The sequence below is a fragment of the Bos indicus genome, chromosome 4 (genome assembly GCF_029378745.1).
Source record: "Bos indicus isolate NIAB-ARS_2022 breed Sahiwal x Tharparkar chromosome 4, NIAB-ARS_B.indTharparkar_mat_pri_1.0, whole genome shotgun sequence".
Lineage (NCBI taxonomy): Eukaryota > Metazoa > Chordata > Mammalia > Artiodactyla > Bovidae > Bos > Bos indicus.
The window spans coordinates 43,628,203-43,651,128 of NC_091763.1; the positions used below are offsets into that span (position 1 = coordinate 43,628,203).

The 22,926-nt window shown below is 33.9% G+C and overlaps 1 protein-coding gene across 25 annotated transcripts in view; it reads right to left on the reverse strand.

Moving 5' to 3' along the window:
• Window positions 1–22,926, reverse strand: part of PHTF2 (putative homeodomain transcription factor 2) — a 202,633-nt gene that overhangs the window by 63,738 nt on the left and 115,969 nt on the right. For 21 of the 25 annotated variants that reach the window (XM_070787220.1, XM_070787218.1, XM_070787219.1 and 18 more), the window contains 8 exons: window positions 19,667–19,795; window positions 17,650–17,922; window positions 17,294–17,425; window positions 15,000–15,086; window positions 9,925–10,080; window positions 8,959–9,054; window positions 5,118–5,243; window positions 1,677–1,788 (listed from right to left, as the gene is read on the reverse strand). In XM_070787220.1, coding sequence (XP_070643321.1) covers window positions 1,762–1,788; window positions 5,118–5,243; window positions 8,959–9,054; window positions 9,925–10,080; window positions 15,000–15,086; window positions 17,294–17,425; window positions 17,650–17,922; window positions 19,667–19,795 — 1,026 coding nt within the window. In that variant the 3' untranslated portion in view covers window positions 1,677–1,761. Of the gene's footprint in view, window positions 1–1,676; window positions 4,458–5,117; window positions 5,244–8,958; window positions 9,055–9,924; window positions 10,081–14,999; window positions 15,087–17,293; window positions 17,426–17,649; window positions 17,923–19,666; window positions 19,796–22,926 lie in introns of all 25 variants that reach the window. The other 4 variants (XM_070787228.1, XM_019958607.2, XM_019958605.2 and 1 more) reach the window with 1 other exon arrangement.

A 22,926-nucleotide genomic window follows, 5' to 3' on the forward strand; every position in this document is an offset into this window, starting at 1 on the left:
GGCGGTTTGGAAAAGCCATTGTAGGCAACATCTAAGTGGACAAAAGACTGATTAAAGAAAAAGCACTGCCAAATACAGGACTCAAAAGTTCTAGTAATACCTTGATAAGCACCATTCGTAGAAAGTGAAGTCAGATGTTCTCCAGCTAGTCAAAGCACAAATAGTGAGCAGAAACTTAAAAGTTAAGAGGTGAGATCAGGTAGAAGACACAAAAACTCTAGGCTGTTACTAGTAAGGGAATCTACCACATAAACGAAACAGAAATCTAATAATAAAAAGATATGAATGGAATATGCACCTGAGAATTTAGTAAAGTCATTCATAATTGGATATAATACACAGGCTAACAAAAGAATGAGAATAATTCCCTTCCACATTTTAGTGTGCCTACTTATGAAGTAAAGGAATTAGATGTCAACTCTGTAAAAGAACTCTTCATGTATGATAATTCCTATGAAGCATGATACTTAGTTATGTCTCATTTTGGTAAGGATGCATACATCTTTTGTAATGTGAATGCTTTAGCTTGGAACTTTTTGTTTGTTAATTTTCCTAAGCCATTACTTATTTGGAGGGGAAAGAGAACCAATCTTTTTGCACATTCAATACATGTCAGTTCCAGTGCTGGTGCTTTGCATATTATATTAATCTTACGAATCCCTCTAATAGTCCTGTAAAATAACTGTCAGTAATTTATAGTTGAGAAAACCAAAGTTCACAGAGGTTAAATAATTTGCCTAAGACTATAAAATAAGTCTGACTCCAAAGTATGTGATCTCTCCAGCAAGTCCCACTGCAGAGCTGAACAGGGGAGCCATCAAATGAATTCTCTTTCCTAGAACAGGAGAGCCATCAAATGAATTCCCTTTCCTAACACCAAAAGCTTCTTAGTACACATATGATCTCACTACATATATGTATAGACTTATAAATATTTATAAATATTCCAGAATTTTTTCCTACTATTGAGCATTTTGATTAGTTAAGAGATGCTGTTACAGAATATACCTCCAAAGGGAATAAAGGAGAGTGTGGATTCTACTCATGGAAACTTAGGCAAGCTTTTCAATCTTTTCTTTGGATTCTTTTTTTTAAACCTATCAATAGTAAAATGAGGGCTTTGGACTAGGTGGTGTCGAGTTCTGTGTGACTCAAGTTATCATTCAAAATTCATTCATTCAATAGACTGAGATTAGGCACTATTTTATGTGCTGGGAAAACAGTGGTCAATGAAGTTAAAAATCTCATGTAACTTACATGCTCTAAAATTTCTGATCTTAAGACAGTAATTCTCAAGGTGGTGAGGAGTGATAAGTGGAACAAAATTTCAAAATCACTTATGGAATACTTGTTTCAGAATATGCATGTACCACATCCAAGATACACAGTCTACTCCCCAGGAAGTAAGCACCGTTGGGGGCCAGAGATATCAATAAGCATTTGTGGTATCTCTCTTATAAGGTTGGTAGAAAAACGGTTGAGAATTAGTGTTCTAAGTGATACAGTATAAAGAGATGCAAGTCATATTACTCTATCTGTAAGTGTGAAGGGAGACTCATTAAGAGACCCAATTCTAAGCTCAAAGAAAGTTGGAAAGTGCACTTGAATGAAGAGTCCCTGATTAAGGCCTATGAACATTTGTACCAGTCAGAGAACAGAAATATTACAATGCTTACCCATGTTATTGTTGGCCATGATCTCTCTAGTTGAATTATGTGTAAAATCACTTGGTTAAAAACACAATCCTCCTGATAATGAATTTTAATACCCCAGGCTACAGCCAGTTTTCTGTATTTAAATACAAACAAACAAGCAAACAAACATTAATGATGTCATAGCATTTTGGTGATGAAAAGCCTGTGCGCTAATTCTTCTTTCATATTCTGAGAATCATAACGCAAAATCTGAAATGTTGGAAAGGTTTTAAAAATATATTCCCACTCCCCTCAAATCTAACAGTTACACCTAAAGTTTATGCTACAGTAAATATAAAATTACCATAGAAACGTGCATGACTTGAAAATCTGAAAAAACAAACAAAAAAAACCAAACCCACTCCAGGTTTAACACTGTCAGTCATAGAACGTTTATTTTAAACTTGCCATTCAAACTTTCAAATACGATACATGTGGCAAAGAAACAACAGTTAACACACAACATCTGCCACAATTCTATCTTTAAACTGTCTTTTCTATATTATGTGGTATGTTACAATTTCTTTTAATTTCTTACATTCATTGTATTCTTAAAGGCAGCAATGTCAATTTTTCTGCTTTGAAAAGAGTTCCATTAATGTTCTGAAATTACTTAAAATGACAACTTTGCCCTCTTAGTATTCTACCGCTGCCATACTAGTGACATAATTCAACATATTATTAATACGATGTTGAGAGGTACACTGTACTTAATAAATCAACTCCCAACTCCAAGTTGAAATGAACTTCAATCAAAAAGCAAGCATTTTCCTAAATCAGTTTACTCAGCTACTTTTCTCAAAAATATTTCCATTCTGAAATAAGATTTTTTTTGTGAGATACAATAGTTTCATTTTTATTCCTAACAGAACTCATGCTGTACTTTTTTTTCTCAAAATATATTCAATATATTCTGTGCAAAATGTTAAGTTCTGTATAGGTATGTACCTTATCTTGAAAAACTTTATAAAATATAATTCCTAAAAACAACCTCAACATTAGACAATAGAGGAAGAATAAACATATCAGACAAAGCCTAATTTTACACAGGAGAAAATAAGTATGTTCTTAAAGCTCCAGTAATACATTCCTTGAAAAAACTCAGAATGCACTTTGGTCATTATTAAACATATTAGAACATAGGCAAATAAAACAAAATGTTTTTGTTTTCTATAGAAAGAAAATATACTATACAATGAGGCTGATTTGAGGCTGATCAAAAGGAATGGTGAGAGCAAAGTGATATTATGATATGGCTCTGTTCTCCACACATTCCTGATCTTAAGATTATGATTTGGGGATTAAAACTGCACCAGTCAAATAAATCATTTACAATTAATTATTTTAAATTCTCTAAAACATGGTAAAAAAAGGTGAGGATATTCAACATGATACAACTTGCACCAAGAAAATTCTAGATTGTTTCAAATAAAGTCTTTTAAAAACTAGACACCCAGTTTAAAAAAAAAAAAGTTTGCTAAAACATTTAGTATTTCATGTGACTCCTAAAATTTGATTGTACAAATATAACAACTTAAAATCAAGGCCCAATGTAAGAGACCATCATATTTGCCCTATTTACCTAACATGCCAACAGATAAGTTCTCATTTGGACACTTGGCAAATTATTTGGAGGGGAGGGAGGGGGTTACTTTCTAGGTTAAAAGCATCTAAAATAGCCCTTATGTAACTGCGAGTTGAGGAGGGAGATATACTAGATAGCAGAATTTGCAAGCTATCGCTATTTTTCCTGAAAACTCATATATAGTTTTACAGCTAGCAATCAGGAATATCTGATTGGTTCTCAATGTTATTCTTAAGTTGTTCATTTGAGTGTGGTATGAATAGCATACACTATAGTGTACCATGGGGAGAAAATTATTTTACTTGAGTAAACATAACATACTTGAGTAATATCAATAGGCACTTCACTTGTGAGATGAGTATATACCTCACTCAAAAGGATACCATATCATGCCCTAGTACACTATAACATACCCCATATAAAGACACACATTAAAAGTAACAATTTTAAAAAGTGCACATTTTGAGCATGCACAGTTGGAGCTGTGCAAACAGCCCAGTGTTTCAAATAAATACAATTATTACTAATTTTTATCAAAATATCTTACAGTATGGTAACCATTTACAATTATTGCTCTATTAAGAGTTTTATCATCAAAGAGCACTTGTTGACCTGTTGTGTAATACCATAGATATTAATACTGAAGGGTGCTTAAACTGCAGCTTTATCAGTTTAGATCCTGGCATTGTTCCAAAATAACTCAAAAGAAACCCAGACTGGATCTTGATTTACTAAAGAAAAATGTTTTATGTGTTTAGTTGAGTCTAATGCAAGATTACAAAGTTAAAGAAATTTACTTCAAGTAAGGCAAGTCACGGCACTGATGGAGAAACAGTGTTTAGCAATGGCTTCTATTCTCACAATTTGTTGTCATTTTTTATGAGCAATTACCAGGATCTCAAGTATGTGGACATCAGTTTCATCACCCTTTCAACAACTAAGTATATCAATGCTAAAAATAAAATATAAAGACTAAAATAAATGTAAAAAACAGTGAACAAGTGAAATAAATATAAGAATTGCACAGGACAGTCTGATGTAAACACTTCAATTTCTCAGCTGAGATTCCTGAAGCAAAGAGTCAGTGACTGCTTTCAGGCAGCTTAGTTGGTACTCTTATTCTGGAAAAGAGGCTACATCTTCTTTTCTCTGAATTGTCATGATTTAATCTTCCAGAGCTAGTGAAAAAATAATATAAGTAGGGACCATTAGAGCCAGTTTTGATATTGCTACTTATTAAGTTACATCACATGATATTTTTTTAATCTAAATTTCATTCATAAACAACTGAAGGTTCTACTATTTTAAATTCTTTTATTCTTTTATTTTTAAGAATTCACCTCAAACAAATAAAAAAGTGAGACTCCAATTTCTCTTGCTTTCTCTAACTGGAAAGTGACAATACACATCTACTACCGGTTAATATAAACATTCTACATCTTATTCGCTAGCAGCTTTGCACATGTTGGAGGATGCATATATTGCTATATAGATAAATAATATAGTTTTTGGCCAAAGCCAGTAATAGGGCTCTTTTTTAAAAAATCATCTAAATTAGAATCATCTTATATATGAGTAAAAATAAACACTTCCGCTTATCCTATCCAAGAGTACCATTTGTAACAAATACTGTTCTGAATAAGAAGGTCCATCAGCATTATAAGCCAAGAATATTTATCATTCTTTGAAATTAAATGTTATCTTCATTAATTGTATATAATATAATCAAAATGACTCCATTACTATACATGTGAGATCTCAAGAGTGTTAGGGTGAAATAAATGTCACGAATATGTAATAGGGTACTAAGAAACTTAAAAATACCTGCAAGCCCTTACCTTTAAATTAAATCCAAGCAAGTCACTGATAACACCAGAAACAGCTGACAGGATGACAACCTGGGTGATGTTATAAAGCAGTGGATTCATTGTAAGTCCATATAGTCTAAAGGGACTGTCCAATTCCTAGTAGAAGAGGAAAAAACCATGAACCCAGATTCATTGAGAATTATTAAACTAATTCAGGGCAATATGCAAAGAGAATTTTTACAACCACTGTTTCAAAAGATAGTTACAAATCATGATAGTCTTAGAATAAACTTGGTTAAACCTGAAGTAAGTAAATATACTTTTAGGTATTCTTAGGAGAAAATGTGGAGAAGGCAATGGCACCCCACTCCAGTACTCTTGCCTGGAGAATCCCATGGATGGAGGAGCCTGGTAGGCTGCAGTCCATGGGGTCTCAAAGAGTCGGACACGACTGAGCAACTTCACTTTCACTTTTCACTTTCATGCATTGGAGAAGGAAATGGCAACCCACTCCAGTGTTCTTGCCTGGAGAATCCCAGGGATGGGGGAGCCTGGTGGGCTGCCATCTATGGGGTCACACAGAGTCGGACAAGACTGAAGTGACTTAGCAGCAGGAGAAAGTGACTTTCATTTAAAAGAAATCTATAACCTAAATTTGTAACTCCAATTTCTGTCCCAAATGAATGACTAATAAACTATTGGTCTGGTAGCTACAAGGTTAAAGAATACTTTTCACTATAACAATAGAAATTGAAAGAGAAAGAGAATAATATATTTTTGCATAAGAATTAGAAATTTAGTTAGCCAAATTTTCTGTCTATACACAGACACACACACACATACATACATATATATATGTGTGTGTGTGTGTGTATATATATATAAAATCCCCCTTTGAGATAATTTTCAAATGCATAGATTCATTAATTGATAGACTGACTCAAACATTTAAGTAAAGTTCTATATATGCTAGGCACCATGGCAGACTCTGGAGAAGTTAAGATTCAGTCCCCATGCTGAAGGACCCTGCAGTCTAATATACAAGCAAAGACATAATTCAACTATGAGTACCACAAAAGAAATATGTATAAATGGCAGAGAGCCAGAGTAGAAGGTGCTCCTGCAACTTGGTTCATGGGAGGAGAGAAGTATTCCCCAAGACACAAGAACATGGCACCTTTGAATTGCTATAGGTTGTATGAGGCAAGTATAAATTTTATAAAACTGGCTACTTAGGTAAGGGTCATTCTTTAGGCAAAGTGTGACAGGAGATTGGCATGAATGGAATTTAATTTGGGGCGTAGTATATCAGATGTGCATGTGAGAACTACAGATTAGAGAGCAGCAAGACCAGAAAGAAGAAGCCCTCAGAGTTGTTTATCAGAAGCTCAACTGAAAATGATGCGGGTCTGACTTAGAGCAGTATTGGTAGGAAAAAGAGGATGAACTGGACAATATTTGAGAGGGTGAGTCAATGGGCCCAAGAATTTCTTGGCTGTGAAGAAAGAGAAAGAAGGAGCAATCTATATTATGTCACAGGTTCTGAATAGAAGATGATGTTTGATCAAGAAAGATCACACTGAGTGCTTTGTATTATGGTTAACTTTGTATTTCTCTCTATTTTGCAAGTGAAGCTGCTCACATGAAGTCTCAACTTTAGAGCCTCCTCCTAGCTAGCACAGTGCCTACACTCTCAAGATACTCAATATTTGTGTCAAAAACTCACCCAGAGCTTCCCTGGTGGCTCAGAGGTAAAATATCTGTCTGCCAAGGTAGGAGACATGGGTTTGAGCTCTGGTCTGGGAAGATCCCGCATGCTGCAGAGCAACTAAGCTCATTTGCCACATCTAATGAGCCGGTGCTCTAGAGAGCGGGACTGGCAACTACTGAAGCCCATGTGCTCAAGAGCCTATACTTCACAAAAAGAGAAGCCACCGCAAAGAGAAGACTGCTCACCACAACTAGAAAGGAGTCTCTGCTCACTACAACTAGAGAAAAGCCCATGCTGCAACAAAGACCCAGCAGAGCCAAAAATAAATAAATAAAACTGGAAACAACAAAAACAAAATCCACCTAACTCTTCTGACTCCTTTCAGTGCCTAATATACTGTGAGGCACAATCTCGAGTCAGTTAATGCATTTTAGTTAACTGAAGAAGTAACCATGGCATTGAGACACAACTAATTTCCTACTATTCTACGAACACTTTATCAACAACTCTAAAATTTCCATTTAATTTGTTACAGAAACAGAGATTTTAAAAAATAGTTTCCTTTTGAGAAAGAAAGGAATTATTAACACTGCAGTGATAATGATATTTTATTAAATTACCTCCAAAGAGGGAATGCCAGACCACCTGACCTGCGTCTTGAGAAACCTGTATGCAGGTCAGGAAGCAACAGTTAGAACTGGACATGGAACAACAGACTGGTTCCAAAGAGGAAAAGGAGTTCGTCAAGGCCGTATATTGTCACCCTGCATATTTAACTTATATGCAGAGTACATCATGAGAAATGCTGGGCTGGAAGAAGCACAAGCTGGAATCAAGATTGCTGGGAGAAATATCAATAACCTCAGATATGCAGATGACACCACCCTTATGGCAGAAAGAGAAGAGGAACTAAAGAGCCTCTTGATGAAAGTGAAAGAGGAGAGTGAGAAAGTTGGCTTAAAGCTCAACATTCAGAAAACGAAGATCATGGCATCCAGTCTCATCACTTCATGGCAAAGAGATGGGAAGACAGTGGAAACAGTGGCTGACTTTATTTTTCTGGGCTTCAAAATCACTGCAGATGGTGATTGCAGCCAGGAAATTAAAAGATGCTTACTCCTTGGAAGGAAAGTTATGACCAACCTAGATAGCATATTCAAAAGCAGAGACATTACTTTGCCAACAAAGGTCCGTCTAGTCAAGGCTATGGTTTTCCCAGTGGTCATGTATGGATGTGAGAGTTGGACTGTGAAGAAAGCTGAGTGCCAAAGAATTGATGCTTTTGAACTGCGGTGTTGGAGAAGACTCTTGAGAGTCCCTTGGACTGCAAGGAGATCCAATCAGTCCATCCTAAAGGAGATCAGTCCTGGGTGTTCATTGGAAGGACTGATGTTGAAACTGAAACTCCAATACTTTGGCCACCTGATGCCAAGAATTGACTCATTGGAAAAGACCCTGATGCTAGGAGAGATTGAGGGCAGAAGGAGAAGGGGACGACAGAATGAGATGGTTGGATGGCATCACTGACTCAAGAGACATGGGTTTGGGTGGACTCTAGGAATTGGTGATGGACAGGGAGGCCTGGCGTGCTGCAATTCATGGAGTCGCAAAGAGTCGGACACTGAACTGAAATGAACTGAAAGAGTTACTATTATGAGATCAGATATACTGAAATTATATTATTTTTTATTGCTACCCAAAAAAGTTTTGAAAATTCACTTATTGGTGATATATAATTATTACAGTGATAATGTATTACTACTTTTTAAACCAACTCAGGTCAAGTAAACAGAAGACTGCTTTGAGAAATACAAAATGAAAAAAAAATAGCAAATTAACATCAAATCTTCTTTTTTATAATCTATTTTAAGTTCTAGGATGCAAAAATTTCCAAGGATGCCAACTTCTACAATATTCTGAACATTATTAAGAGTCTTAAAATTTCAAAACTGAATAAAATTTCAAAATGAAATAATCTGAATTACTTTGATTAGTTTTTCAATGAGAAAATGTAAACTGCATGAATGTGCTCAAAAATAATTTGGAAAACATTTTCGATAATCCTGAAAAACAAACACAAAGTAGGATCTACAAGCAAAAAAGTAAGAAAAGTTAGAACAGCATTTTCTTCATGATGTCCATTTTCATTTTCACTCTTACCTTTAGCAATTTAGTAGCCAGTTTTAAAACATTGTTCACTAGTGTCAATTCCTCCTTTTTGTTAGGTTTCTTTTCCATTTTCAAGTAGAGGTTTATCTTTTATTAAAAAAGAATTAACAATTAAATATACTTAAAATTATAATACTCATTTTAAGATGAACTGAAAAACATTTACTAAAATATTAGCAGTAGTTCTCTGTTATTAAGAGTATAGGTGATATTAATATTCTTCTTCACACTTCACTATATTCCTAACTTCTTACAGCAAACAGTTTATACGAAAATGATATTTAACTTTTCAAATGTAACTAAAAGCTGAAAGAAGGAAAACTGGATTTCATTATTAAAAATGTGCAACACTTTAGTCCCAGATCCAAATCAACACAGAAAATAAACAATAACTAGAGTAAAGTAAATCAGTTGGTTTGTTTCCTACTTTCCCCTTTCCCTCTAACTGACTTGGTTTGACAGGGTTACCAATTTCTAAAAACCAAACTATTCCTGACAAAAATACTCAACAAGTTCACTAGAAATAAGTTTGTTTAAATAATTCCTATGAAATAAGGAAAATGTTTTTTTTTTAATTCATACAAAATAAAGTTAAGCATCAAAATTATTAGGCTTTACACTTTCTATTGAATAAAAGTTTATGCCTTTCAAATATGGCTCTGCTACACTCCAATGCAAACATATCCCAACAACGGTTTAAAGTCCATCATTTCTACAAAAGGTATTTCCTGCTTATCTAATGAAAATGGGACACAGAAACAATAGCTTAGACTTGAAATCTGTATCAAGGCAGAACACTGAAGAAAGTTTTGTACTCTACCAAATTTCAAGTTTTGCTCTGCAACATAAATGGTCTTAACAGAGGTTCCTGAAAAATTCTGAAGTAAATGAAAACTCTTAATTTTAACATGTAGGTATCAGACATTAATTTATAACATAATAAACATGAATTCTCACCTGTTCAGTAAGTAATATTGAGGTATTGCTATATTTTTTACTTGTTTCTGATCCAAGGGTAACAAATCGTAGGAGAAAAAGTGTTAACGAGATGCACCAGATTACCAGTTCCCAATTGTAGTGACAATCAAGGAAGATCTCATGTACATGAAGCAACTAAAAATGTAAGGAAAAGGCAATATGAAGAAGAATGTCATTCATTAAAAGAAAGTAAAATTTTACTTCATACAGATATATCATGGATATAGTGTTACATTTTTCAAACATCTGACATTTCTTAGGAAATACTGCAAGCACATGAAAGGTACTGAGTATGAGGTAATCAAAACCCATATATTTACTTTCACTAAATCTTAATATCTTGCAATTTTTTTTTTGATTTTCAAAAACATAAGAGTAAAGATTCAAAGGAAGCCCCTTTAAACTGTTCTTTTCATCATTCCCCTTCTTCCCCACCCCTCTGTAAGGGTAATGACTTTTACATTTACCTCTTCCACTCAGCTTTTATAGTTTAGCTAAGTATTTATGCTTATACTATGTTATATTATGAGATCCAACCAGTCCATTCTGAAGGAGATCAGCCCTGGGATTTCTTTGGAAGGAATGATGCTAAAGCTGAAACTCCAGTACTTTGGTCACCTCATGCGAAGGGTTGACTCATTGGAAAAGACTCTGATGCTGGGAGGGATTGGGGGCAGGAGGAGAAGGGGACGACAGAGGATGAGATGGCTGGATGGCATCACTGACTCGAGAGACCTGAGTCTGAGTGAACTCCGGGAGTTGGTGATGGACAGGGAGGCCTGGCGTGCTGTGATTCATGGGGTCGCAAAGAGTCGGACACGATTGAGCGACTGAACTGAAGTGATATTAGAATTTGTATAAATGCTATCACATTGACCTTATCATTCTTCAATCTGCTTTTTAATCTACGGGATTTTGTTTTCGAAGTTTATCCATGATTCATTAAGCTTAAATTCATTCATTCTAACTACTGCAAGGTATTACAGTAAAAGAATCAACCACAGTGGATTTGCCTACACCACCAATTAATAATATTCACTGGGCTGCCAATTTCCTCATTGCAAACTATGTTGCATTAAATATTCTCTTCTGCCTCTCCTGGTCTTCTTGTGCACATGTAAGACCTTCTTGAGGAGTTAATATCTAGGCGTAAAACTGCTAAAGCCTTGGATAGTCACACATTCAGTGTTAGCAAATATTACAAATTTGTCTCTGAAAACAGTTGTGCCAATTTATACTCTCAGCAGTGGATCAGTTTCCTTTGCCTTCATATCTGTCCAAACTGGGTATTATTTAACTTTTTAACACCTGCCATTCTAATGGGTGTGAATTGTTCTCTTACTCTTTTCCTTTTACTTTTCCACATTACTTAGGGAGGATGAGTATGTTTCATATACTTACTGGTCACTGGGTTTCCTCTTAAGTTATCTTTTTAAATTTTGTATCTAACTTTTTCTATTAGGTTGTCTGTTTTTATTGATTTGTTGCATATTGTGAATAACAAAGCTATTTAAACGATGTATTTTGCCAGTATTTTTTCAGACTCTCTTTTGTCATTTATGGTGCTTCTTTAATACTTAACAATTTTTAGGGAGAGGCAGGAGAGAAGAATATATGAGAGACTGAATGTATCAGGTAAAAGTCTAAAATATTTAGTCTGGACCTTTATAGAAAAAGTTTGCTGATTTCTGACTTACAGAAACAAAACTGATTCTTTTATATTGAGGTTGTATCCATTTTTATTGATCTTGCACTTCTAAAAAAAAGTGTCAGGTTTTTAATAATTTGTCTGGAAAGTTACTAGAATATTGTACATACACATCCATACAGTCTTATGTTCTTTTTTCTTTTCCAATCTTTATACAATTTCTTTCTTTTCCCTATCTTCACTGGTTAGTACCTTTCTTAACTAGAAGTGATAAAGAGGGCACCCATCTCATTTCTGATTTTAAAGTATCTCAAAGATAATAAATATCATATGTACAATGTTTGCTCCAGTTTTTGAAATATTTTTTATTTATCAAATTAAGAACAGTACTTTTCAGTAACTGTATTGTGAATCTCCCATCGAAATTTACCAATTTGTTTTCTGTATCTATTGAGATGATCAGATAATTTCTCCTTTAATCAACTAAAGGAGTTTAAACTAGATAACTGGATTTTCTAAAGTCAAAAACCTTTGCATCCAAGGGATAGGCTGTCTAGGTCATGGCATGTTTACTGTTATTAACTGCTGGCTTCATCTTCTGAGTATTTCTGCATCTAAGCTGGTTCACTGCTTCCTGTGCCCATACTGTCTCTCTGGTTTGGTAACAAAGTTACATGAAGTACATAAAATGAATTGGAGGAATATTCCCTTTTTCTACTCCCTAGATCTTTTGTGTAGGATTAGGATTACTTGTTTATTAAAACATTTGGCAAAACTAACCTGTAAAAATCACATGGGTCTTGGGGATTTTTGTTGGTAGCAGATTTTCAAACTACTGAATCAATACTGCTGTACGGCTACAGGGTCTTCTCAGCTCTTCAGTTACTTTTTGAGTCAGTTTTAATTAATATTTCTACAAAACTGTCCACAGAAGCTTTTAACTTTAATGACATTAATATATACTACTATTCTTTTTTAAAAAAATTCTCAACTATTTCAGTTTAATACTGTGAGTTTTCTTTTTAAACACTGCTATCTGTAAGTATGTTTTGAAATTTCCAAATGCATGGTTTTCTTTTTGCTGTCATTGTTTTCTACTTTAACTGTATATAACCAGAGGTCTGTATGGTATCAGTTGAGAATCATTTTGTCACCTAGTACATGGGAAAGTTTAATAAACTGTTCTGTGTCTGAAAAGAGTATGTATTGCCCAATTTCAGAATAAAATTTTCACTGTCTTGTTTAGATACATGTCTTCATATTTTGTCTGCTTCATCAATAATGAAAGAAATGTGTTCAAAGCTCCCAATGTGGCATTTTGTCAATTCCTCACTACAGTGCTATTATTTAGGCTCTATATAGATAAGACTGAAGTTATGTGACAACACATATACAATTCTAGAATTGTTAGATCTTCCTAACAACTCTTCAAACTTTTTGTCAGGTTTCTCTCTATCCCAGTAACACGTCTTAGATCACAGTCTATTTCATCTGCTATTAATGTTACTTCACCAGCTTTCTCTTGGCTAGTATTTATCTGCAATGTATTTTTCTATCTTTTTATATTTAAAACTTGACAATGTTATTATGTTCCATGTGTCTTTTGTTGACAGAAATAGATTTTATGTTCATTAGAGACAAAAATATTGCAGGATGTACTTCAGGAACATGGAAATAAAACCTTGAAGAAAAGACTGAAATGCAACAAGCAATTGTGAGTAAAGAACCAGTCTTCTTCCTTTTGATTGTGTTAGATTTTTGTTTTTGGTGTGCTGCAGTATCTCTATAATGTATCCAAGTGTCAATTTGTTTTTATTGTGGCTTCTTCTTCTTCTTGTCCTTTCCTAAACCTGAAAATTAATGTCTTCTACTAATTCAGAAAAACTCTTATGTCATCATCTCTCCAAATATTGTTCTCTCTCTTCTTTCAATATGAAATTCCTATTAGATATATGTTGGATCTCCTTTTCATATTTCCATCTCTTCATCTCTGTTCTATATTCTGGGTAATTTCTTCCATCTCCCAGCTCACCAATTATCTTTGTCTCCAATTTGCTGTTTCTTCTGTTTGTTGTGTTTTTTATGTCAGTGACTTTTTTTTTTAAACTTCTGTGAAGCAATGCTTGGGTATTTTTCAAATCTATCTGCTCTTTTTTAAATAGTGTTATCTACATCTTCAGTCATTTTAAACAAGCTTATAGTTTCTATCTGATCAGATCTGAAGTTGCTGGAGATGTATTCCTGCTGTGTGTTAATTTGTTGACTCGCTCATGTTAGAAAGTTTTTTCAAGTGTTCTGAGACCTGAAGGGGCTTTAACTGTGCAAATTCTGTGAGGATTAGGGTGGATGTTATATCCCCAAGAACAGTCTTGGTTTAGCTTCTTTCAGGTATCCAGGAGTCTAGGATCTTGTTATATTAACTTCTTGACACAGCGGCTACAAGACAAGATCTGTAATGTACACTTGAACCCTGAATCTGTATTAAAAGCTGACCTACATTTATATATTCTTAGGAGAGACTTTCTCTGCCTCCTTGGCCAGAATCCTGGCAAAACTGACCAAGCTTCCTTATTGTCTTCCTGTGCTGTAGGGCAGACTTTTTCTTATTGCACCTTTTCACCGAGACTGTAGGCCTTTGAGGATTTTGGCCTTGTAGCGTATATATAAGGAGGTACAGCAGATCAAGGCCTCATCTCTCACATACTAACACAAACAAAGCACTTCAACCTAACATTAACACATATACGTAACTGCTCTGTTTTTCACTTTTATCCTCATTTTTGGCCCCTTACTGTGTTATAAACTGAAATATACAAGCAATATGTATATTTATAAAACACCTCACTTACACATATTACGATGCTGGGTATTTTCCCCCCAGTATTGTATGTTTTAAACCAGAAGAATTTTCAGGTAATCTAGCATGTCTTATTACTTGAAACAGAAGTTTAAATTTCATAGCACAGACTATATTCTGAGATACTTTTGTGCTTCCTGACTAATCTTGGTCAATGAGAATTCTTTTTTCAGAGATGAGACAGTTAAGTCACAGTGATAATTCAGGTATAAAATGAAAGTTAATACTAAATGTGAATAAAGCAGAGATCATGGAAAATAGTCTGAAAAATTTCATAACTCTAGACACTCATCAGTTTGTTTTGGAAATAAAGATGAATTGTAGACAAAAACTAATTATTTTATGTTCAATTAATAGACACCTGAAAATAAGTTAGTTATTGTTCATCATGTAAATAAGTAAGATGCATTTACTTACTCTACTGAAAAAAATAAACTGTAAAAATTCAATTTCAAATTACTTATTACTTTGTTTATTATTAGAAAGCCTTGGAGGTTGAATATTTATAGATCTGATTATCTAAGTTCTACACAAAATAAGGTAACTCACCTGGGCACAACAGATAAATACAACTGAGATAGTCAACAAGAAAGCAGATGAAACTATGACATCAACTGATCGCTGAGGACCTCGACGCTGGTGGGAAAAAAGTGAAAACACTTTTAAATATATTTACTAATTAGCAGCTAATTCCATGCTTTCAACTAAGGTACTGATCCATCACTGCACATTGACCATAGCTTATGACATTGAAAATATACCTGATTAGTGAGATGAATTTTAATTATAAACTGTTATTATTGCCTGAGGATTTGCAACACCATGAAAAATGGTGAATATATAGCCTAGAATTTGTAGAAGGATAAATCCCAAATATTCCATTTTGTCAAACACTAACCATTTACTGAACAGGTTTTTTGAACACCTGCTCAGAATGAGGGACAGTGGTAGGTGCTGGAAATATAGTAGAGAACAAAACAGACAAGGAGTCAAACATCAAGCTCATAGAGACAGATATACGTGCAAGTTGTGATGAGAGCTATGAAAGAAAGGTATAGAATGCTTTCAGAACATTGGTGACAAGTTTGGTACAAATAGCATTTCCTTACAGAGATCTTCCCAGGCCCATACTTCTAACTCTCAGAAAGATTGTGTAGGCCTGGGAAGATCTCTCCAAGGAAGTGATATTTACCCCAAAGTAGGGTGCAGTAGCATGATGGCACACGGCAGTTATTGGTATTGTTACTGGTAGAAGGAAAAGCAAGTGCAAGAGTGTAAAACAGAAAAGATCACAGTACATTCAAAGCATTGAAGCAGTGTAGTCTGGCTGGAATGCAGGGAGGAAAGTATTTCAAAATGAGACAAGCGTGACAGGCTATCTGCAGGAGCTGAGTCATGAAGGGCATTAAAAGCCCTATTAAGATTTGGTTCTACATCCTAAGATCAATGGAGAATTTTCAGAAAATTTTAAGAATATGGTCAGATCTACATTTTTAAGACACCTCTGGCAGCAAACTGAGGAAAATATTAAAAGGAGGAAACAGGAATGCTGAGAGGCCATATAAGACAAAACTGCAGTAATCCAATACAGGAGATAATTGGTGGCTGCAATTAGGGTGGGGAAATAAAAACAGAGAGAGAGAAGTAAATGGATTTGAGATACATTTTGGAAACAGAAAAGGTGGGAATTGGCGATAAACTGAATGTTGGAAATGCAAAAGAGGAAGTCAGTACTCAGGATAATTCCTAGACCTGGGGTTACATGTTTCCCTCACTGAAGAATGAGCTCCTAATGGCAGGGAGTTCCATCTCATCAATAGTGAATGGCACATGGTTAACATTAAATGAATGTTTATTGACTAAAATAATCAATGCATAAAAGAATGCAATACCTGCTCAGGGATGATAAGGAGAGCAAATTTTAGGTGTCTTCTCACTAAGACAGGTAACAAGGATCACATCCATCCTTCCAGCGGTGTCACAGTGAGAAAAAACAATCTACACTGATCTGTGGCATTGCCCAGTGAAGACTAACTTAGCTGAGTTTAACAAGTTAAATAAACAGCATAATGAATTTTTTTAAACAGAAGTGTAGACAAATAATGCAAAATTTTTCTACTTTTTCCTTGTTACCTCAAAATAAAAGTCATTAAAGATCTAAGCATGTCAGAGGATAGTTGGCCTTTAGGTCAATTTTATTAAGCTATGATTACTCCATACACAATGAGTATGCAATAAAGTAATAATCCTCAGAAAAAATGTTTTCCTAAAACTAATTCAGATGTTTCCCATTTCCCTCCTGAGCTTCTATATCTTAATTCCATAATTGGGAAAGTTACTTTAAAAGATTAAAGGAAAAGAATGGCATGAAAAGGATGGCTTAGAATTGGAAGCTAAAGTTTTCAAATAGTAATAGGTCACCTCAGTGAGGCAGCTCATTGACAAGATTTTTTTTTTAATTTCCTTTTTTAAGCAGTGGGCTCCCTCTGCTGGCTTGTGATATAATCATTCTATTGTAGAAACAAAATCTTTAATCTAGCTTTTGAATGAGTAGTAGTAGTTGGTGAGATTTATGAACAAAGATAAATTTTGGACAATCTGATCTTGAATCATCTATCTAAAATGCATTTTAGCCTTCTGGACTTCAGATCTTTTACTGTAAAGAACCAGTTAAACATTCTGAATTTCTGCATATGGATCAAAATGAACACTAGATGTGGCCACATAGCACCATGTGAATACAAATCTGACTATAAATCTAGACATACATACATACTGACAAAGAACTGGAACTATGAGAGGGAGCCAGCACGTTAAGAGTACTTTTATCACTACCATTCTACCTTAAGATAGGATCGGAGAGAGAGCCACATTTTTATATTCTGTACTTTCTTCAATCGGAAATGGGGAACCTCAGATTTTCGAGCCCTCCTTGCCGATGTTAAATGTCCAAAGAGTTTTGCAAAAAGTAATCGCTAAAAAAGATTAAAATAAAAATTAATTTTCAAGTAGATTACCACATAAAAATAAAAATTAACAAAATAGAAGTTATTAAGATTTGGTTAACTATTATAAAAACAAAATGGGGAAATAATTAGCATGTCAAAATGATTTAATGAAACACTAAAATACTTCAGGAATACCATGAATATTATGAAAAGTTTAAAATTCTCTATAGAGATGTCCATATTATACTCACCTGTTTATAAGTTCTTTCTGCTACACAGAGCAAAAAAAAGAAAATCCACACAAGAGACACACGAACCACAAAACTTATTATAACCATAGAAAGAACTATAACATCTTCATTAGAACCAAATGCAATCACATAAAGTTCTGAAGCAGAATGTGCTGTGAGTTGATCCAAGTCGGTAGCTTGGGAGAGTCGGAAAACAAATGGAGTTAAACCCAGGATTAGAGAGATTGCATTTCCAAAAATCTGGTAGCCTATCCCTGGTATATGGCTGTTTACCTTTAGAGAGAGAGAGAGAGAAAAAAAAACACACACACAAATTTTATCTACAGTAAAATTAATTCCTAATGAAGCATTATTTTATTTACAGCAATATAAAATTACTGTTAAAATATATCAGTTTTAATACCTGAATAATGCAATTTAAATTTACTCAAAGTTTTGAGAACCTATTACACATAAAATGTAAGTCAATATTTCTCAGTTTTTAAAAATAGTTCATTATCAGATCTCTAATTCATTAAGTAAATGCAAAACGATTTACTTACCTGGTCTTACCTGGATCTTGAAAAAAATATTCTACTTATCTCATTATTTAAAAATTTAGACATATTTACAAATACTAGAATACTGAAAAGAATGAGATCTTGTATCCACTTAAATCCAGTTACAGAAAAAAATCTAGAATTTATACTTTATGTTCTGCTTCAAAGAGTTCACAATACAAATGGATAATCTCCTTAAACTGTAAAACTACTTTCTTTTATGTATATATACATATATGTATATACATATTGTTTTCTGAAACCATTTCAGAAGAGAGAATTTGCTAGAGGGGTAAAAATTAAATAAGAGAGAGGGAAAAAGGGGCAGGGGAATTATAAGAAAAAAAAGGAATTTCGAAATTAAATAATGGAAAATACAAAATTGGCAGGACTGGGAGGGATTTTAAATATCATCTGCTGCTGCTAAGTCGCATCAGTCGTGTCCCACTCTGTGCGACCCCATAGACGGCAGCCCACCAGGCTCCCCCGTCCCTGGGATTCTTCAGGCAAGAACACTGGAGTGGGCTGCCATTTCCTTCTCCAATGCATGAAAGTGGAAAGTGAAAGTGAAGTCGCTCAGTCATGTCCGACTCTCAGTGACCTCATGGACTGCAGCCTACCAGGCTCCTCTGTCCATGGGATTTCCCAGGCAAGAGTACTGGAGTGGGGTGCCACTGCCTTCTCCAAAATATCATCTAGCTACCTTTTTTATCATCATATTGCATAGTATGTAAAAATTCACAAAAAAGGTACAGAGTATTAACCAGATGCAAGTTTTTGGAGACTCCTTATTAACAGCTTTTCATAGCTCACATGGAAATATGTAATAGGAAGTAGCTCAGTTTCTGACACCAGTTATTTTAATTCCTGTCCTACATAAAAGTATGCACAGTTCTAGTTAGCAACACACAAGAAATTTAAAATTGCCAAGTTAAATCACGCCTAGCTGTCCATGGGAATTAGGCAAAATTTTAAAAGTAATAATGATGTAATAAAAGAAATAATACAAACTGAAGTTTAAATCTGTAGGATTTGTATTCCACATCTTCAAGTGACTTAAGATTCTTTTACCATTAGTTGATTTACTCTTGTATATTTAAGAGGCAAGCGTCAGTAGAAATTTTCCAGTGTGAATTCTTTTTAATGTTTTGAGTAGTAATAAATCAATGAAGTGAGGTAAATGATACAGAAAAATGTTTTCATTAACAATTGTATATACCTAGCAGCTCCTAAATTTGATCCACTGAAAGCAAAAAAAAAGAATAATATAAAAGAAAATTTTAAACCATCAAGGTCTATTCTTGATCAGAAAATGAAAAGCACCAAAAAATGTTTGGTGACAAACCACTCAAATACAAGAAACTTTTTTTTTTTTTCAGGTTGAAGAAATGAGGTGAGTAGGTTGTAAATATAACACTTCAGTAATCATTTACTATATTAATAATCACTATCTAAACAAATAAAATTTAAAAACTCACTCTGTTCATTATCATTCCACTGATTTCAAGGACAGACATATCTGCTTTCTTGCAGTCATTGCCTTCCCATACGATAGCACTTATTTTTTCTAATCCTGGGTGGGAACTATGGAGCCAGGGCAAATGACTCTATAAAAAATAACCAGAAATTGGTGAGTATATTAACTGTATTTCAAAATAAAATATATACACACACACACACACACAATTTTATCTATATACACTAAAAAATAGAAACTGGTGAATGCATTTATATTTATAGAACACATATCTATACAAAGCTATCTCATGTACAATTTCAGGGACACTAAAATTCTATCTTAAAATTAGTTAGCATATACTAATTTGTAGCATAAGTAATTAGAGTTATAAAAATGCATTTAAGTTAAGAACTTTCAGAACCTATACTAGGCAACTTATTCAAAAATACTCTAAAAATTGTCAGCAAAGGCACTTAGTTGTCAATCTGTTTACATAACTCCTAATATACTAGTGTTCAAAGACAAATGTGCATCAAATTCATATTACTAATTATTCATATTACTGACTATTCAACTTATGCATGTGTGATACGAAAGACAATGATCACTGAGATTTGAACCTTTCTAAAAGACTAAACAGTGATACAATCTCATTCAGAAAGACACACACTTACCCTTAATACTTGATTTAGTTACTTTTCTGATTTTTTTAAATCTAGCATTTCTCCAAAGGATCCATTTAACTTTTCCCTTCGGAACAAATATTGCAAACTGAAGCACATAGAACTAGAAGTATTCCCCCAAGTAAAATAAAGTATCCCTCACAGTTTCACAGAATAGAAAATGGTAGGAAGAAAAGCTGAAAGCTTTAATACAAACAAAATCATATACTTAAGTGTGTTTGTTTTTTCTGTTTGTTTCAGATCTATAATTAAAAGAATAAAACTTCAAAATAGGATAGTTGAAGGTTAAAGATAGCAACACAATAAAACACTAATCTTTACATTATCAGATATCAGTAGAAATAACACAAAAAGACTGGTCCCTCCCCTCAAAAAAGATTAGTTCCAGAATGAGATACAATTGATATTTCTAATATTATATTATTTCTAAGTTATTTTAATAACATATTTCATTGAAAGAACTTCTAACAATGAACAAAATAATCTACTTTAAAATATTATTTGGCAGATAAAAATGTGAAATATGATAAAAGATATGCTTCTGCAGACTTAAGGAATATATTTTCCTCCGGAGGAAGTTGCACTGATTTATTTCAATAAAAGGTAGAAAAAGTAACATAATAATATGCAAGAAAATAAATATGGGAACTTATTATTCTGACCTCATACATTAATTTTCTTTATGTAAAGCTAATATACCACATTTATGTGCACAGAGTAAAAAAAGTGATGAACAATTATACAGGCAAACCATAATGCCAGGAGTCATGTTATTGGCAAAGCCCTTTTATATGTAGTTATTTGGCTACCAAGACGGTTCCTCTGAAAATTTATCTATTGCAAAAACAGAGTATCTTAATATACATTAACCTTCATAGTATATATTTCATTATTGGAGAACCTTAAGAGCTATGTGATACTGACAGGAGTTATTAAATATCCACCTAATTCCTCAAATTGTATAATTTATCCCCAAACAAAACAAATAATCTACACTAAAATGTCAAATTTTCCCTGAAACTATAATAATTATGAAAAATGATGAAACCAAAAAGCCTGGAACAAGTATGAGAAGCTGAATGGAAAGATTATTAAACCACAGAGATAATAGATTAAAGCATCGATATGCACGCTCCTTTTTTTTAAACTCTCAGTCTGTAACAGTGAATTATATGAAGCAAGATATACAATACCAAGAATGTCCATCTAGAAAAAGAAACGGGAAGTCAAAAAAATCTTCATTCTAATTCTAAAAGTACTCATTTTGCCCAGGTAACTTCTAACTAGCATTTGATAGAATTTTCCTATTTCTAGAAAGGAAAAAGGCAAGAGCATAAAAAGCAACTAAAACCTGGAGAATTTAAAAAGATATAGGAATGTGTGTGTGCATGTGTAATGTACTCAAAAAAACAGTCTTATTGAAATATACACTGCCTTTAGTACATGAAAGATTTTTTAAAAGCCTCAAAGAAAACATAAGAGCAAATCATTACATTTTATAGTTTCATCAGATAACAGGTTCTTCTTAGCTATGTTTTTCAAGCTAAAGTTTAGAACTCATTCAATACTTCTTGTTATCCTTATCAAAATCTCAATTGCTTTGCTCCCTGTTCATTCAAAGCTTTCTTGAAGTTTCCAGCTCTGGGAACTATAGCAGTTAAAGTATGGCTTTACCCACTGAAAAATTCACTTCACTTGAATGTGTCTTGGTCATTGTTTGGTCACTAAGTTGTGCCAGCTCTTTGCGACCCCATGGACCGTAGCCTGTCAGGCTCTTCTATCCATGGGATTTCCCAGGCAAGAACACTGGGGTGGGTTGCCATTTCCTTCTTCATGGGATCTTCCTGACAGAAGGACCGAAACCATGTCTCCAGCACTGGCAGGTGGATTCTTTACTACTGAGCCACCAGGGAAGCCCCTGGAATGCGCCTTTATATTATATACTCATCCATGGCTACAGAATAAAAGTTTTCTCTTTTAGAAATGTTTCAGTAACTATTTACCAAGAAAATAAAATAAAACTACATATTTGGTGACACACTGTCTAGAACACACTGATTGAAATGCTCAGTGCATCTTCATGGGGAGGAATTTTCCAGTCTTTATCATAGGCAGGAAAAGGTCCTCCAAACCTTATACAGATCTTAGCCAAACAAACAAAAAAGGCAGCTTTTCATTAAAGGGAGCTAATTTCAGCTAAAACTGAAAACATGAGCTTGTTTTTAGACGCCTGAGAATACAAAATGCATTTGAAATCGTCCTAAATCAAAAAGCAAAACCACTGTATATCTAGAATACTGTAATTAAGATGTAGAGTAAAACAGTAAAAAAAAAAAAAAAATTTATCTTACCAAAAAAAAAAAAAAGGAAAAAAGAGATATAATAGATTTAGGACCAAAATTTACTCTATAAGCATTCATTACAACAAAAATTTTAATCATTTAAGAAAGGTCTACTTAGCACCTTTTGAAAATTTTTTGTTTCATTATTTCATTCAACTAATATTAAGCACCTACTATGTACCAGGCGCTGTGTGATACAACAATGAGCAAAGCACGCGTCGTCCCTAGCTCTGTGCCACTTACGCGGTTGCTGA